At 44.8% G+C, this 15,786-nt stretch overlaps 1 protein-coding gene across 1 annotated transcript in view; it reads left to right on the top strand.

Moving 5' to 3' along the window:
• LOC138492940 (uncharacterized) overlaps positions 1 to 15,786 on the top strand; it is a 334,933-nt gene that overhangs the window by 66,629 nt on the left and 252,518 nt on the right. Inside the window, exon 2 of the mRNA XM_069620230.1 lies at positions 11,458 to 13,241. Within this exon, the coding sequence (XP_069476331.1) occupies positions 11,458 to 13,241 (1,784 nt within the window). The remainder of the gene's footprint in view (positions 1 to 11,457; positions 13,242 to 15,786) is intronic.

Genomic DNA, 15,786 nt, shown 5'->3' with positions numbered 1-15,786 from the left:
ACCCATAAGACAAAACCGATTGCACAGTTGGGAGGGATCAGGGATATGAGGAGGGAAACGTACGGTGCGAGTTTAACCGGCCATTGACAGCCTATGGCCAATTTAATACCTATGGCCGCTCCCACCCACTACCTGCCCCTCCCAAAACATACCCTCCTGTGATGTCTTTGAACTAGGTTTATCGGCCAGTAACCTCAAAGTTTGTGCTGCAAGGTGCTTGCCAGTGTTCTTTCTAATCGGTCTTTTGAGAGGTAATTTGTTTGTTTGTTTATTATTTATAGCGCGCGCCAGACCCGAAGGTAACCGGGCGCGTTGTTCAAGGATACTTTAAACTTTACAGGTTACGCATGTTTACAAGTAGTGGTTATACATGGTAGAAATTACATAATGCAGGACAGTAAGGAGAATATACATTGTGCATAATATATACATATAACATAATATATACAGGAAATTTGCAGTAGGAAGATCGAGAGTATATAATTATGTACATAGTACGTCTGTAGAACAGTGGTTATGTTGGTGTAGGGCAGGACTATCGGTCATTTTCTTTGATCCAATTGATACAGTTAGATCTGAAGAGAGCGTAGGATTGGGGAGATCTCAAGCCGGACGGGAGGGAGTTCCAAAGCTGGGCAGCTTTGACCGGGAAGCTGTTTCCTCCGGCCGTACTTAGTTTAAATGGGGGTATCACTAACTGGTTGGAGTATGCTTCTCTGGTGGTTCTAGTGGAGATTTTTCTGTTGAATCTAGCAGCTAGGTATTTGGGTGCTAGATGGTTGATACTTTTGAAAGTTAGAGAAGCTGTCTTGAGTTTGATTTTGTCCGCTGTGGAGAGCCAGTTGGATTGTCTTCTAGCCTCTGAAATATGCTCCCTTCTTGGAATTCCTAAGGCAGCTCTAAGAGCATTGTTCTGTAGTGTTTGTTCTGTAATTTCTTAACTGCAGCTGTAAATAAGGTAATGATGTAAGAATACGCTTCAATGAAGTATGCCATCAGCTGCTATATTTCCAAGCAATATGCGAGTCCTAGCATATGTTGATTGCAACTGGAGTCCTGTTAAATGAAGCACTGGCAAAGCCAACCGTTTCGGCTTGTCTCGGGAGGATAGCACAGGGGCAACGTTCTCGCCTTGGAAGCAAGACACCATGGAGCAACACGAGGTTCAATCCCTGAGTCCACGCTTAGAAACCTCTGGGTATTAAGCGTTTTATAAATAACCTATCATATCAGTTAATATCATATCATATCGGTATTAAGCTTTTGCCAGACACTGACGAGGCATGGCCAGGCACTTGCACCATATCCCAGCTGTTGCCTTCTAATGGCCAGGCAATAGCTTTTTATAGCAATGCCTATCCTATGCCTACACAAAAGCCAAAATTGATGTCGTTGCCAATGCTTGCTCTTACCTTTGCAAGCATTGGTATCCCTTTACCAATTCCGCCCATCCTGTCCAGTCACAAAAGAAACCAATGTTTCCTGGAAGAAAGAAATTGCATGATATCACACTTAAGAGGACACTTAAACTAAACCTGTTGCTTTGCGGGCACCCCTCCCTCTATTCACCTAGCTACTGAACTGGAATGCTAATTCGGATTTCCTTTCAGTTTACAGAGCACAGTTCCACATTTCCATTGTGCTTTTTGCACAATGTACATCTGATTACAGAAGGGGAGAAATGTCATATGAGGGGCACGCAGCTTGTACGTTATTTGCCCACTCATTAACTGCCCATGGCCATGCTATTCCCTATGGTTATTCCCACCCAGAACCTGCCCCGCCCAAACCACCTCCTCGTGGGAAGTCTTGCAGCCCAATTTACTCGAGCCTTGCCACCAAACCTTGCACTCAAATGCCTCCCAGTGTTTTCTCAAAGCATTTTTCTGAGATTTAATGACTTAATTGGAGTTTTAAGGATGCAGTGTCACAGTGCGGCTTGACATGGTACTGGGTTCTTTCTTGGGTGCTTTCCTCTAAGCCAGAAGGAGGAAGAAGTTGTTTTGGGTGCTGCTGGGAGTGTTGCTAGGCTCGTGCAGCAGGAGCAGTATTAGGAGCCAGAGCCGGTGGGAGCTGATGGTGATCTGACAGTGGTCTGCTGGCCGTGGGGACGACCCATCACTGTCCGGTGTGTGGCTAGGGAGGCCCAGAACAGGAGCTGGAGATGCGGTTTGGACGCTGCATTGCACGGTTGCCCGCCGGTTCCCGCCAACACACTGTCTTGCAGCAGGGTGGGAGGACAAAAGGGGCGCCCAGCTACAAGCTTCGGTAAGCTTTGTAATCGGCGGAGTATCCCGGAAGTAAGGCCCCCCCCGCAGAACCGACAGTCGGGTGGGCTGCCGCACTCCTTTCACACCAATCTTTATATTAGCATCTACATTTAATCTCAAAACTCTGTATTTAATTCCACAGTACCAGCACAGTGAGTGCATGCAGCTCGGTCTGAAGTTTGGAGTCTAGAGTCTAGTCTAGTCTAGAGAAGTGAGTCCTCCTCTCTTCCATAGTTGTGGCTCTTGGAGCAATACAGAAGCAAGACACTTGGAGCAATACCAGACAGCATGTGGGCACGTTTTCTTTTTATGCCATCTTACTTGAACTGTTTGTGAGTGTGGTGACAATTGGCTCTCACGCAGTTTCAGAGCAAGCATAGTTTTGGTGTATTTTGGGAGCTGTTGGGCCGCGGTGACTACTTCCACGTGAGGGATCCAACACAAATGCAACTGCTGGGCAGAGTGCCAGTGGGTCGCTGTGAGGTGGTGCGCTGACACACACTCAAAATCTTTTGTGCATACTTCCAGTAGACTTCCTGCACAGTTGGATCAATCAGCCCACGGGTTGGAGAACTTAATTCCCGGCTGTATTGGGCCAACGGTTCTTTGACAAGGACACTTAAGGAGAAACAGGAATCATTAACAGTATTAGATCACCCCGTCCGTAGGGCTTTATGTAGTTGCCAGTTCGCTACAGATAACAGGCAATTTCTTCATTAGAAACCATGGCCGCAGCGCTGCTCAGCGAACCACTGTAGCAGGGCGAGGAAACCCCCACATAATGTCCTGATTGTAACAATTTCTGAAATTAACCTACCAAGCAAGCGAAAATCTCCTCCTTTTGCCAACCGATGGAGGTGGAGGCAAATGACCCTAACCTAAAAAAACGATCACAATAAGCTTCTGGAACAAACCTTTATTTCCCCAACCATAAACTAAATGGAGAGGGTGAACGAGGAGCATCTCATGCATATTGGACCTTCGCAAACTGCTAAAGTTAATAAGGATTGTGGGTTTACTGGTGAGGATTTCCCTATGCGGCAGAATGAGTCCATTATTTTGGACGAATCCTTCCTGCACCTTTCAGGCAAGGCAGACTCCCCTGTTATCACATCTTTATTTGGCAGGAGGAACTAGGGACTGCATACAGCCTGATGTCCCATCATAAATTGATCCTGGTGCACCCAGAGGCTACTTTACACCAAAGAATATACAATCTAGAAGAACATATAATATCTTGGCCAACATTGATTCTTTGGGGCCGGCTTCGATATCGGTCCTTCATTTAGTACTCAAATCCTTGCTACGCCTTTATGATAATAACGCGGGGAAAACTATCATGGTGCAGCATAAAACATAAAGTGCTGGATCTTCTGATGCTCGCCATAGACCACAGGCTGTAAAACAGCCAATAGTGCGACAAGAGGACCGTGAATTCTCTCGTTTGTAATCCTCCCAATGCTCTGAGAACAATTTCTTTTCCATCACCACTGAGTCAAACGCCAACAGTCCAACTCCTTTTCCTTCATTATCAAACCAAATTACTCCACTGGGGACTCAAACTGGAGAAATGCTTAGAGTGTCACTGTAATGGATATTCCAACGTCCTCCCAGGCCTGTGAAAATCAGAAAAACAAAGTAGGAAAAAACAAACACCAGTTGAACTTGGAGGAGGCAATTATACTTCACTGTGGGAGAGGGTAGAGGGGTGGGTTTAATTGTAGAGGTCAAATGTGAATGCATTATCGCTGACTTGTGTTGATATCAACAAAATGCCAATAAGGTTTAATTTTGAAAGAAAAAAAACTTGCTTGCACTCAACTTGAATAAACGTAAAATCATTGTTGAAATGTCTGCGGTCTTTACATGATGCAATGGATCACGTGCTGCATCTTTGATTTTCCTCATATAGGTGGTAATTGTGGTCCGATGGTTAGACAGGTTCTCCCTCGTTCCATTATAATGGGTGGGGATTTTAATTCAAACTGGACACAGGGGGCCAGGTTACATGAGAACTTGGTTGTTCCTCTTTCAACTACTTCTTGTAATGTGTTAAGGAAGAGGCTGAGGGTAGTACAATCCCCTTTACGTGGCATACGGGGGGCGAGCCAGTCATGGATCGACCATGTGTATGCTTCAGATGATTCAATAGAGTTGTGTGGTCCCCTCCAGCTGTATGATCCGGCAGTAGGGGACCACATCATTCTGTATTTCCTAATTTACCTTGTACCAGGGCTCCGGGACTGGAACCCTGCAGCAGCTATGGTAACTCCTGACCGATTGGGGAGGGGGGTCGGAGGCTAACGGTCCGATGGAATGAAAATACCTGTAGGAAATGTAATGGTCTAATGCAGAATAGTTTCACAACCCACTCTGAGAACTAATGGTACGTGTGCTCCCCTCTTGACACTGGAGACCCTCCACTATGGCGATTCGCTAATGCCTAAATAAGCTAGTTAACAAGGGAAGGAGGTTACTTATGGACCCCCATAAGTATTCTTTTGACTTGCATATAGTAAAGGCTAAAACAACGGAAAGAGCTAAACTGCGTGATTTAGTGAAACAAGATCTTTCTTACATAGCATTTATTACTAATAGGAGGGCCATTATGCAGGGTCACAAACATTAAAGTTTGGAAATGCACACAAGGGAAAATCAAATCATTTTGAAGCATTTAATGGGCATGAACAGAGTGGGTTTTTGGGATAGAATTAATAATAAACTGGGCAATGTGAGGTGGATGGAGTATTTCAAAAATAAGTGTTCTTATCCAGCAGGGTTTACTCCTGGAGATCGAGCCTCAACCGCAGGTTTACACTGTACAGTAACTGCACGGGCCTGTTAAATATCAGTGTGTTTGTGTGATGTGACGTTTCGGGAATGTGCAGGTCTTCGTTAGGGCAAACGGTCTACAAATCCCCAAGAAGAAGATTTATTTCTTGAGTCGAGCAGAAGCACTTTTCGCATAGATGCCAACATTATCTATTCCATTCTGGAAACACGATCCGGGCCTGGTTTTAATTTCTGCAATGGAGAAATCCAGGACTGTCAGGACCAGACTGCTGTCTTCCGAAATTAATGGATATGCTTTGCATGTGTGCTTTTCTGCCCACACTGGCGGCTATCTTGGTGTGAAGCCTTGTCTTTGGCAAAGTGATGGCGGGGAGTGGGAGGGTGCCATAATGAAGTAGAACTCCTCCTCTCGTTTGTTGCTCACTTCAATCATTACTCTCTCCATCTCCATCCTTCTCTACCCCCCCTCTCTCATCTCCCTTCTTACTTGCAATTGTTCTAAATACCGATTTTATGGTTTGATTCATGTTTACTGTTTTGCTTCTACTGTTCCATGTTTTATGTGTTACTTGTTGTTAACTGTAAAGCGCCTTGGATTAAGGCGCTATATAAAACAATACAAATTCAAAAAATACAACTACAAAAGGAGGTTGCAAAAAAGGTGATTGGCATACATTTCAAAGGAAAAACTTCAGTATATATTTTTTGGGTCTAATGCGCCTATACACTACAGGAATAGATGGCATGGCAATGCCAAGGAGAGACAGGAGGCAGATAGACACAGGCTCAAGGGGAGAATAGGTCTAAATTCTGAAGCCCTGCGGATGTGTCAAAATTCGTAATACAGCACAACTTGGTTCGCAAAATCATGTACGGGGAACTTCTGCTTCAAAGCAAACCCAGAAGCGTGCACACATCCACGTACTGGTCGTAGTGGTCTGGTAAGCTCAAGAGCTGGGCGGGGTAAACTGCACAACCAACTAATCCTGCTCTTCCACCTGTTAGAGAAAGACATCTCTGCCCATAAGCCTGTATTACTTTTTTGATTTTTTTAAACACGGTCCTCATCCAATGCATCCCTTGAACAGAACTCGCAACTCTATGTGAAAGTAGATGTCAATATAGCCATTTATTTTATTTTTTACATTTGTATAGCGCATAAACAGCCCTTGGCCATGGAGAAGGATACCGTCCTGCATAACTTGTGTCGGGTGTCTCATTCGACCCTCACCCGCTTATTGTAGTATTCTCGGAGTAAAGCACTTTGATGGAGCTCATAAGGAAAGACTCAACGCCGTTTCCTTTAGTGAACACACTCTGGCCGTCCAAGATCACAGAATTAAAAGCCTGTCTGAGCTAAATGTAGATAACTTTTAGTGACCCACTTTAAATGACCATACACTTACAAATGATCTAATCCAAAAGTAACGACTGGTCAACTGTCCCAATTTCTTCCTTGAATCTGCTTGATTGTGCTACCTGGTCTTTCCTTTGATACCACTCCTGAAGGATATTTCACTCCTTGATACCACTCATTTAAGCGATTTTAATAAAGCTTTCAAAGAACTTTTGACTGTGTGCCAATAAGGGAGCTCAAGCAATGATTGGTAGGAGCCAACTGCTTGTTTCTTTGGAAGGAACCACGCATCCCTTTCCTTCGTGGCTTTGAAGTGCAGTGGTTTAAATAGAGCATTATTGGGCAACGTTCAAGGAATCGGGCACCACAATGCAACAAGGTGATGGCCAGAGGCTGTCCCACTGTTTCAGAAGCTCTGAGCCAGATGGCACTGGTGCGATACAGCATGTAAGTTCTTGGTCCTTACACCTTACATGGCTGTGCGGGGGCATAGTGCATCACTTGGTCCTGCGGTTGGAGCACACCTGGGGGAGGCACTAGGAGCAGTGACCAGACACAACGCCAAGTCTCTTGAGGGATGTTGGCATTCGAGTAGTGGGCAGCAGATGGAAAACCTCCAGTTGACCAGTTTCCGGAAATGGCAGCAGTAATTGGAAAACTCCATACCCTATCCCTTGCCTCAGCAATCTTCTAATTTACTAATATTTCATGCTGTTGCTTGGTTACCTTAATTAACGTCTGGAGGATGGAACTTCAAATCTTATAACTTCTAGGCATACTTTATTCTTCCCCACTTCATGGGGCACATATCTGTACTATAGAATTAAAGTAGTAATGGATCAATAGGCCTCCATAACCATCCTGTTTAAACTGGTGCCACCCATTATAATTGCTCCTGCTCCTAATGTGTATTGCACTATATTCCCTGTAATAAATGGCACCCTCAGTTAGGCAGCGGTGGCACTCATACATTGTTGAAATCAAGAGTATTCTATGGCTTTCATGCCCTGCCAGGAGGACGACCGTGGCCTGACATGGCCTTTAACGGCTTTCCAACCCGAGCTAAGGCAGGCCCCAGCGGTGCGAGGGCCTCCGCTGGGGCTGTGGGCCGTTCACGGCCATGTCCGCCCTCCTGGCATGGCATGAAAGCCCTTCGCACACCGTGGTTCACCCAGGGTGCAACTGGCTTTCTTAACTTTTCATCTGGAGATCCCTTTTATTTGTCTATGGTGGCGGCCGGATGGGAGGAGCTCCGGGACCGGAGCCCAATGCTCCGGTCATGAAGGGTAAGTGGACTCCCTGTTGCCTCCCCACAATGAAAGCACCCCCTGGGGAAGGGCCTCGGGTGGCTGGGACAGCGGGCGGGGAATTGTGTATTCTCGGCCGCTATTCCAGCCACCTGATTGGCTGAGCGTCCTTCCCTGGGTGCGAATGTGCATGCTAAATACAGCGACAAACAGAGCAGGCTGGTGTCTGACCTATGCTACGTCACAATGTTCATCTATATATATAAACGTGAAAATGTGTGGGTTTGTGGCTCTTTGTATGTTCCCTATACAATGCACACCGTTTCACCAAACTGCATCAAATGTTGCCGAGTATCCTGTTAGGACCCTGCAGACATTACTGGCTACATGATATTTGGAAACCCCACCCCTTTCCCCAGATTTCAGCAAAAGTCAAAACGTGTTTGTGGCTTGGTGAAGCATTGTTCCTTATTTATTTGTGTTTTTTCTTTTAATTATTTGTGTTCAGTCAACATATGACTTTTCACAATACAAAAAAAACTTGAATACATTCCGATAATCAAGTAAATCATCAATGAAATACATGTTTACAGTTAGCCATTTTTTAAACAGAACAGGAAAGAAAGAAAAAATAAATAAGGACATTAAAAACTCACCCCAAAAAATAAAAGAATAGCCCAGCTTAATCAACAGTGTTCGGTAGCTATTAGACCTTAATTATTGGCTCTATTTTCTCCAGAAAGCTAAGAACCTACAAAGGTAGGAACGTTTCTTTCCCCTCTGACATTCGGTTCCAGAATTCATCAGAATGTAACAAGTCAACATTATGGCCAAAACGGGAGAAATGATCAATCCTTTGCTTGCTGAGCCCTAAACATGTTCCTTCTACAGTTCCACGCCGTTTCACCAATCTGTACCACATTTTGAACAGTTACCTGTACCTATGAGGGAATTAAAGCCTATTCGCTATGAGTGGGAAACCGGCAGAGAAAATGTTTGTCCAGCTAGGAAGCCAATTGCAAAAATAAAAACATAGATGGATTGGAGTGGACTTTTCCACAAATGTAGCCATAAATCTAACTGATCTTGAGCGGGTTAGCATACTTCCTCCCCTCCCATCACAGGGGAGGGTGAGACTTTTCCTAGAAATAAAATTGCATCCAATTAGTCACATTTGAGTCTTTTGTGTGAAGCTTAAGCACAATTTTGACAATGGTACTCCCAGTGTCCTCAAAAATTGCATAGGCCCCCATATATTCCTTAATTGTATTATCAGCTATAACATGATTGTGGGGGAGTAAGCAACAAACAATGTGTGTGTGTGACCTCAAACAATAGCAGCCCAGTGTGCTTGAATCCAACTTAAATAAAGTGCTATTGTGGACAGTGACGGACTAACAACCCGACCCACACAGGCCCAAGTTCACTTTTGTTTCCAGTCTCAAAATTGTACTAAAACACATATATGTACTCTGTGTGTGTTTTTTGTTTTTTCAGTTTTTATTATAGATGATTTATACTCCTTTCTCCGCACGTGGGCAGAAAGCCCCACGTGAGGAGTTGAGGGAAGGGGTATGAGAGACTCTGGGAGCCAGAGAACGCCACCTGCTGTGCAATGTTGACTGGAGGTGTTATTTGTGGGGGATAGCTCGGAGCCTCTCTCCGATTCCTAGCCTCCTCACTTGGCCCACCTCCACACCACTGTCGATGCTAAGCAGGAAAAACGGATACCTGGAACTCGGAGGGAATGTGATGGCCCACCATGCAGGACCACAAGCTCGGCGAAGATCGCTGCAAGCAGGAGACAAAGGGGTGCGTGGTCCCCGAGCGGGACAGCAAAAACACTCCATGACCAATGATGATAACCTCTCCAAAAGAGAGGTTGGACCGCTCACGAGGAGAATCAAGAGAGCAGGTGCGCCCGGAAGCTAACGGGGGAGCATGAGGAAGCCCTAGTGGAATTTGGGAGCATCGATGATGGGGCAGCCTGAATCCAAGATGATGGCACTTTTATCGGCTTCTTTGAGAGAAGTTTAAATCCAGTGATCCAATTTCATAAGGAGAGTGGGGGATGGAGGGGGTTGATGGGTTAGGTGGGGTACGGGGGAAGGTCGGTGTGTGTGTGTGTGTGTGTGTGTGTGTCTCGCAGAAGCTCACCGGAGTGTGTAAATAAACACACAGGCCACCTGCGCAAATGCGTATGGCCGTGTATAAAATGGTAACAAAACCTACACTTAGACCTGTACAGCACTTGGTGTATTGTTGAGGTGAGGGGGGGGGGAGGGTTGGGGAATTGGAGTTCATGAAGGCTCAATATGGTTGTGTCCGAGACCCATGCACTGATGTCTGAAACAAGCGTGAACATGCTCTTGTCCCACCCTTGACGAGTACTAAAAATACATGATATGGCATTTATAACGCACCTGTACACAAGTGTTTCTAGTTGCGACAAGGAGGGTGTGGGGGGAACAGAGGGAGGAGAATACAACGGTCTTACTAGGCCTTATGTCATTCAGATCACACAAGCATAAATGTATCCCTGGATATCCATGTTTGTGTCTGTCACACTTTACAGGACACTCTCATGCATAAATGCAAATCTTCACAGGGATTCCTCTCACAAAGCTGTAGAAGTAGACCTACCGTTCTCGCAAATAAATGTCCTACACAACCCCCCACGAACATTCAGATGTGCCTGCAGCCCCCCACGCACATACAGAGTTCCATGCAGCCCCCCGCACACATACAGAGATCCCTGCAGCCGTCCACGCACATACAGAGATCCATGCAGCCGTCCACGCACATACAGAGATCCATGCAGCCCCCCCCCCGCATGCACATACAAAGAGTGCTTTGAACAGTCCCACATCCGAGATGCGCACTCACAAACCGTATCCAAAGCATCACTCCACAGCAATAGCACACAGATCCACACTCGCGCCTACCAGCAATCCTGAAGGATGTGTAGAAGCTTCTGCTGTGGATCCTGACACACACGTATGGTGATTCAAAGGCCCACATGATTGTGCATAAGTAGCAACCCCGATTGTGAAAACACATGTTATGGAATTTTTGTGTTCCTACCCTACAGCAACACACACATAACACCCACCCCCGACCCCCACCCCGAAGAATAGATCATATCGGACTGCATGCAGTAAATGCACAGTTGTACACTTTGTTTCCCTGCATGCTGGTGCAAATTCAGGTCTCAACCCATTTTTACACCTGGCTGTGTGAAATTTGAGATGTTCCAGGTGTTTTTGATTGAATACCGCAGACTCTTCAAGGGTGTGTGCGCGTTGGGGGAGAGCCCTTGTAGTTATTGGAATCAGTGGAAGGACCGTGCACCATGCCTGCCATTCTTTTCAATAAGCTGAAATGCAGCACTTCAGCATCTCCAGAGTCTAAGGGAAGTATATTTGTATGGCAAACTGAGGGAGGTAGAATACGATTTGAACTGTCCCGGGTCCTCTTTTCAGAGCCTGTTCCTGGCTGTCCATAGATGAAGGTTATGTGTGTCTCCCTGCCACTGCATTCAGTAGTGTGTAGAATCAGCATGTGAAACTGATCAGGTTTGGGCGTATACTCTCGCCTGTCTGTCTATCTCGTTTTGTTTTCTAGCAAAAGTTTTCACCATCTCTTACACTTTTGTAACCTATAGTGTAAAGGTAATGAAAGCTCATGTTGATTGCACTGCTCTTTGGAACGTACATTCTGTTGTTCTTTTTGATACTGGCTGAAATTGTCTGCCTGTGGATCTAACAGAAATTATTCCTTTGTTTTTCAGCTGGAATGGACCTGCGACGATGCATGCTGCTGCTTTTGATTTCCCTTCCTGTCTCCATCGTGCTTGGACAGTGTCCTAAAGAATGCACCTGTCCAAAACTTGGTCAAGTCGATTGTTCTGGAACGGATATTGCGGACGTTCCAAATCCAATTCCAAGGGATACAAAAACTCTTCAGATTGGAAACACCTTAATATCTGAGCTGAGCGATGCTTCCTTCCAGGACTTGACCATTCTGATCATCTTGAGAATTGAAAAGAACGAGGTGTCGCGCATCAGCTCGAACGCCTTTTTAAACCTTTCCGCACTGCGCTATCTTAGTCTGTCAAGCAACAAGTTGCAAGAACTGCCTGTGGATCTTTTTCAAAGCCAGCGTAGGTTGGAAACGCTTATACTTTCCAATAATCAGCTTCACCAGATAGATCCATCTCTGCTTGCTCCCCTCAGCAGCTTAAAAGACCTTCAGCTCCAGGGGAACAACCTTCATGTGGTCCCAGATGGCGCATTTAACCAAATGAAAGTCCTTACTAAGCTAAATCTGGGGAAAAACAGCCTTACACATCTAAGCCCTACATTTCTGGAAAAAGTGCCTAATCTGCAGTTACTAAGACTTTATGAAAATCAGTTTTCAGAGGTCCCAGAAGGTTTTCTGGACAGTCTTGGAGAGCTTGTGGAAGTTGGTTTGCATCAAAATCAGATCACAAAGTTGCCAAAGGATCTCTTTGTGAACAATCAAAAGTTGCAGAAAGTTTACTTGTCAAATAATTTAATTGAACGCTTGCCTCAAGGAATCTTTTTGAATCTACCCGAGGTAGCCAAACTAACACTGCATGGAAATTCACTAGTGGAGATCCCTGTGGGAGTGTTCGGTCCAATGCCAAGACTGAAGGAGCTGTGGTTATATGATAACCAAATTGCTGCCATTCCAGGTTTTGTGTTTAGCAACCTAACAGAGCTACAGTTACTGATCATGAGCAGGAATAAGATAAGTTCCATATCCGCCAGTTCGTTCAGTGGCCTGAATGAACTTCTGGAGCTTTCCCTTCACACCAATGCACTCCCCATGTTGGGTCGGGATGTGTTCGGTGGTTTGCCAAAACTACAGAACATCTCGCTTCAAAATAACCAGATTCGGTCTCTGCCAAGGAGCCTTTTTGGAAATGCAAATAACGTGATGAACATACTGCTGCAAAACAACTCTTTGGAGACTCTCAGAGTGGAACTGTTTGAGTCTTTGGATCATCTGCAGGAAGTGAAATTGTTCGACAATCCCTGGCGATGTGACAAGGGCCTAATTGACCTCAGGAATTGGCTAGTCTTGAATCGGCAAAAGTTGGGAAACAACACTGAACCTGTATGTTCCAAGCCACATTTCCTATTGGGGAGATCAATTCTAGAGTTGAGCGTTGATCAATTAGCCTTGGAGGTCTCGACCCAAACCATGTTGACTTTTTCTTCAACCGTCTCCTCCGAAGAACCAGATGATGCTCTTGCCACAGCCCATGAGGCCTCTACACTCGGAGGCACTGATGAAACCACACAGTCTCTTCTTAAATCCACCACAGTTGATGCTGGTTGGATACCCTGGACCGGTCCTACTGAAGCACTTCCAGAAAAGGAAAGAGAGAGAGGACTCTGGGGTTTGAGCCACCTTCAAAGTGGATTGCTTGTTGCTGCAATTGTTTTGTGTACAATAGCTCTTGTGTGTGCCTTAATTTTATGGGTTGTATATAAAAGCAAGAAAAAAAGCAACATCGATCTCTTGAGAATGAAAGAAAAGAGTGAAGCTTAAAATAGCACTATTTGTTCTAATAAATGTTGCGGAAACGGGCTAGATACAGAGAAGGCAGTTAAGATTGGTGGCAGAAATCATATTGGTTAAAATATGTGGTGCGACGCAACAATGTCTATTATAAATTAACCTATGTGTTTAGACAACCTGCAGGCTGGGGTTATTATGTACTGAGTACGTATTCAGGGCTAGAGCGGAGAAAGCCCATCACATTCTAAATGATCTTTTCTGCCTGTTGATTCAGTTACTTCTTTGAAGACATCCTAATTTATGAAATTTCAGCAGAACGTTGTAGCAAAAGCTTCCTTAATGGATTTACTTGTCTGCCTTTTCAAATGTTTCCTCATTGGTACAGGCACAGCACATCATGATGATTGTGTGGATTTAGGAGCCTGGGTCCATTTTGATATCCTAGATTCCCATGTCATAACTAGGTCTTTTTTAAAATGTAAACCCCTTGGAATGCATTGGGAACAATAGCAAGTGAGCTGTCCTACATCTATAACGCACGACTGGAGTGATGCATTTATAAGCTTGCATCACCTGTGTCTGCCACTCCAGTCCAAGTTATTACCTGGGGTAACTTTTATGGGAAAATATGCGGCACTTGGTGCATTGTAAGCATGTTGGGGCCAGTAAAACTGCTCAAAACTACCAAGCGACCAACACAAGACCAGTCTTTACAAGCCTTTTTGGATTGCCATAGGCCAGCCAGAGACTGGACACATGTAAATACCAGTTATGTAGTACTATTACATTTCCAACGTTAGAGCTACTTGTTATTAAATCTATTAAATATTCTTGTTCTGTAGTGATGCTTTATATCCATGTGTACAGTTCTTAAACCTTAACTTTATAAGAAATTCAAAGTAAGCAAAGAGATCTCAATAGAAAGCCTGCCGGTGGTGTCTTGTTCATCCCCACAGTATTAATCCAGGTCATATGTTTAAAGCAGTGCCTGCATTTGCCTTTTCCAAGATGGAGGCTGCAGTTCATCCCATCTCCCAGTCCCGGTATTTGGCATGGAAAGGGGGCCTCTTGGTGAGGGTTGGGAATCCAGCCCTTTTTAAAAAAACTTTTTTTTTGTTTGTAACATTTTGATGCACTCAAGATATGGACTCTGATGCCAGGAGGTGATTTTCTGTTTGACCAAAGCGTCAGTAAATATTAGCACCACTGACCACCAATGTAAATTATTTCTTTTGACCGATAATGGTGGAAAGCATAAAGTCGGGTACTTGAGGAAGAGTACTCGAAGGAGGCCATGCACAGTGAGGCTTATGTTATTGAGGCCAGTAACAAGGAGGTCTAGAGCTTCTTTCTTAATGGCTTCTAATATTGCAAACCGTGTTCTAGGGGTGGGGGTGTGTGCGTGTGTTTGTCGGGTTGGGGGGGTACAGAGGTGTAGGAGGCAGGCTAACCGTGGGGAAATAAATGTGGCTGAATATTACAGCAGTGCATATGACTTCTGACTAGCCAGGTATGAATAGAGTGCCCAATTGTGGAGGACTGATTGTCAGAAATATACGCGCCTGATGAGAGCCAACGGTAGGACAGACTGGAGAATGCCTGTAAAGAGACATAAGTATGTGTAAGACTAACGACTGTAGGATGTTGTGGTAGGGGGGCAAATGGGAGAGCAGAGATGATTGGACAGGAGAGTGTAGAGATGCTGGCAGTGGAGCAGAGGTAGGGGCATGCTAATAGAGGCTTTGAAATATCCCAGGGTCTGACCAATAGTTGAGAATATAAGAATATTTAATCAGTTCTGTTTTTCCAGAAAGAACGGGTGAGAAAGCAGGTTTGCGCAATGATTCTCTTATGTCAAATGAAGAAGTTCCCCTTTGTAATGGCGACCAATGGATAGAATTAGTGTTTTGGGGTAAAAATCCATAGAATCCAAAGTGGCCCACAAAAAGGCTATATTTGTGAAAACAAAGGTCTGTCTGAAGACAAGATCTCAATTAGAATAATGTGGGAATATGTCATCATTTATTTTCTTCTAGTGTGCTTACAATGTGAAGGGAGGACCTACCACATGATTTAGGGCTGTTTGCTTGGAATGGGGAATTATGCAAAATCTCACAAAATCCAACAATTTGCAAGCTAGTACAATCGCCTGGTCAGTGTTGATTTTACAATGCGAGAAACATGCCATGGAGCAATGTGACAAGGAGCCATAAGGACTGGGTAAGAAATGAAACGAAATTCTGTTGGATCCCAGTGCCCCAGGCGTTCCTCTCATCATCTGCCAAAAACTGATACTCTGTCGGCAAGTAGTGGTGCTGGTGAAGATTTTAATGCCTGTGTGAATAATACATTGTGGGCAGTTTAAAGTAGTGGTAAATTACTGTGGGGAAAGACTGTTTTAGAATGCTTGTCGAGGGCTAATAATCGGACATTATCAGGCATAGTTATAGCATGTTGTATTTTATGCCCTGTTACCACATGCAATAGCCCTTTTGGCCAGGGCCATCTTAAGCTTTTTTGGGGCCTTGGGCACGGACATCTTTGGGGCCCCCCTCCACCAAACCAAAGG

The sequence above is a fragment of the Ambystoma mexicanum genome, chromosome 10 (assembly GCF_040938575.1).
Source record: "Ambystoma mexicanum isolate Mex_15411 chromosome 10, UKY_AmexF1_1, whole genome shotgun sequence".
In the NCBI taxonomy this organism is placed as follows: domain Eukaryota; kingdom Metazoa; phylum Chordata; class Amphibia; order Caudata; family Ambystomatidae; genus Ambystoma; species Ambystoma mexicanum.
Note: the sequence above shows the minus strand (reverse complement) of the source record. Positions and strands in the feature narration are given on the sequence as shown.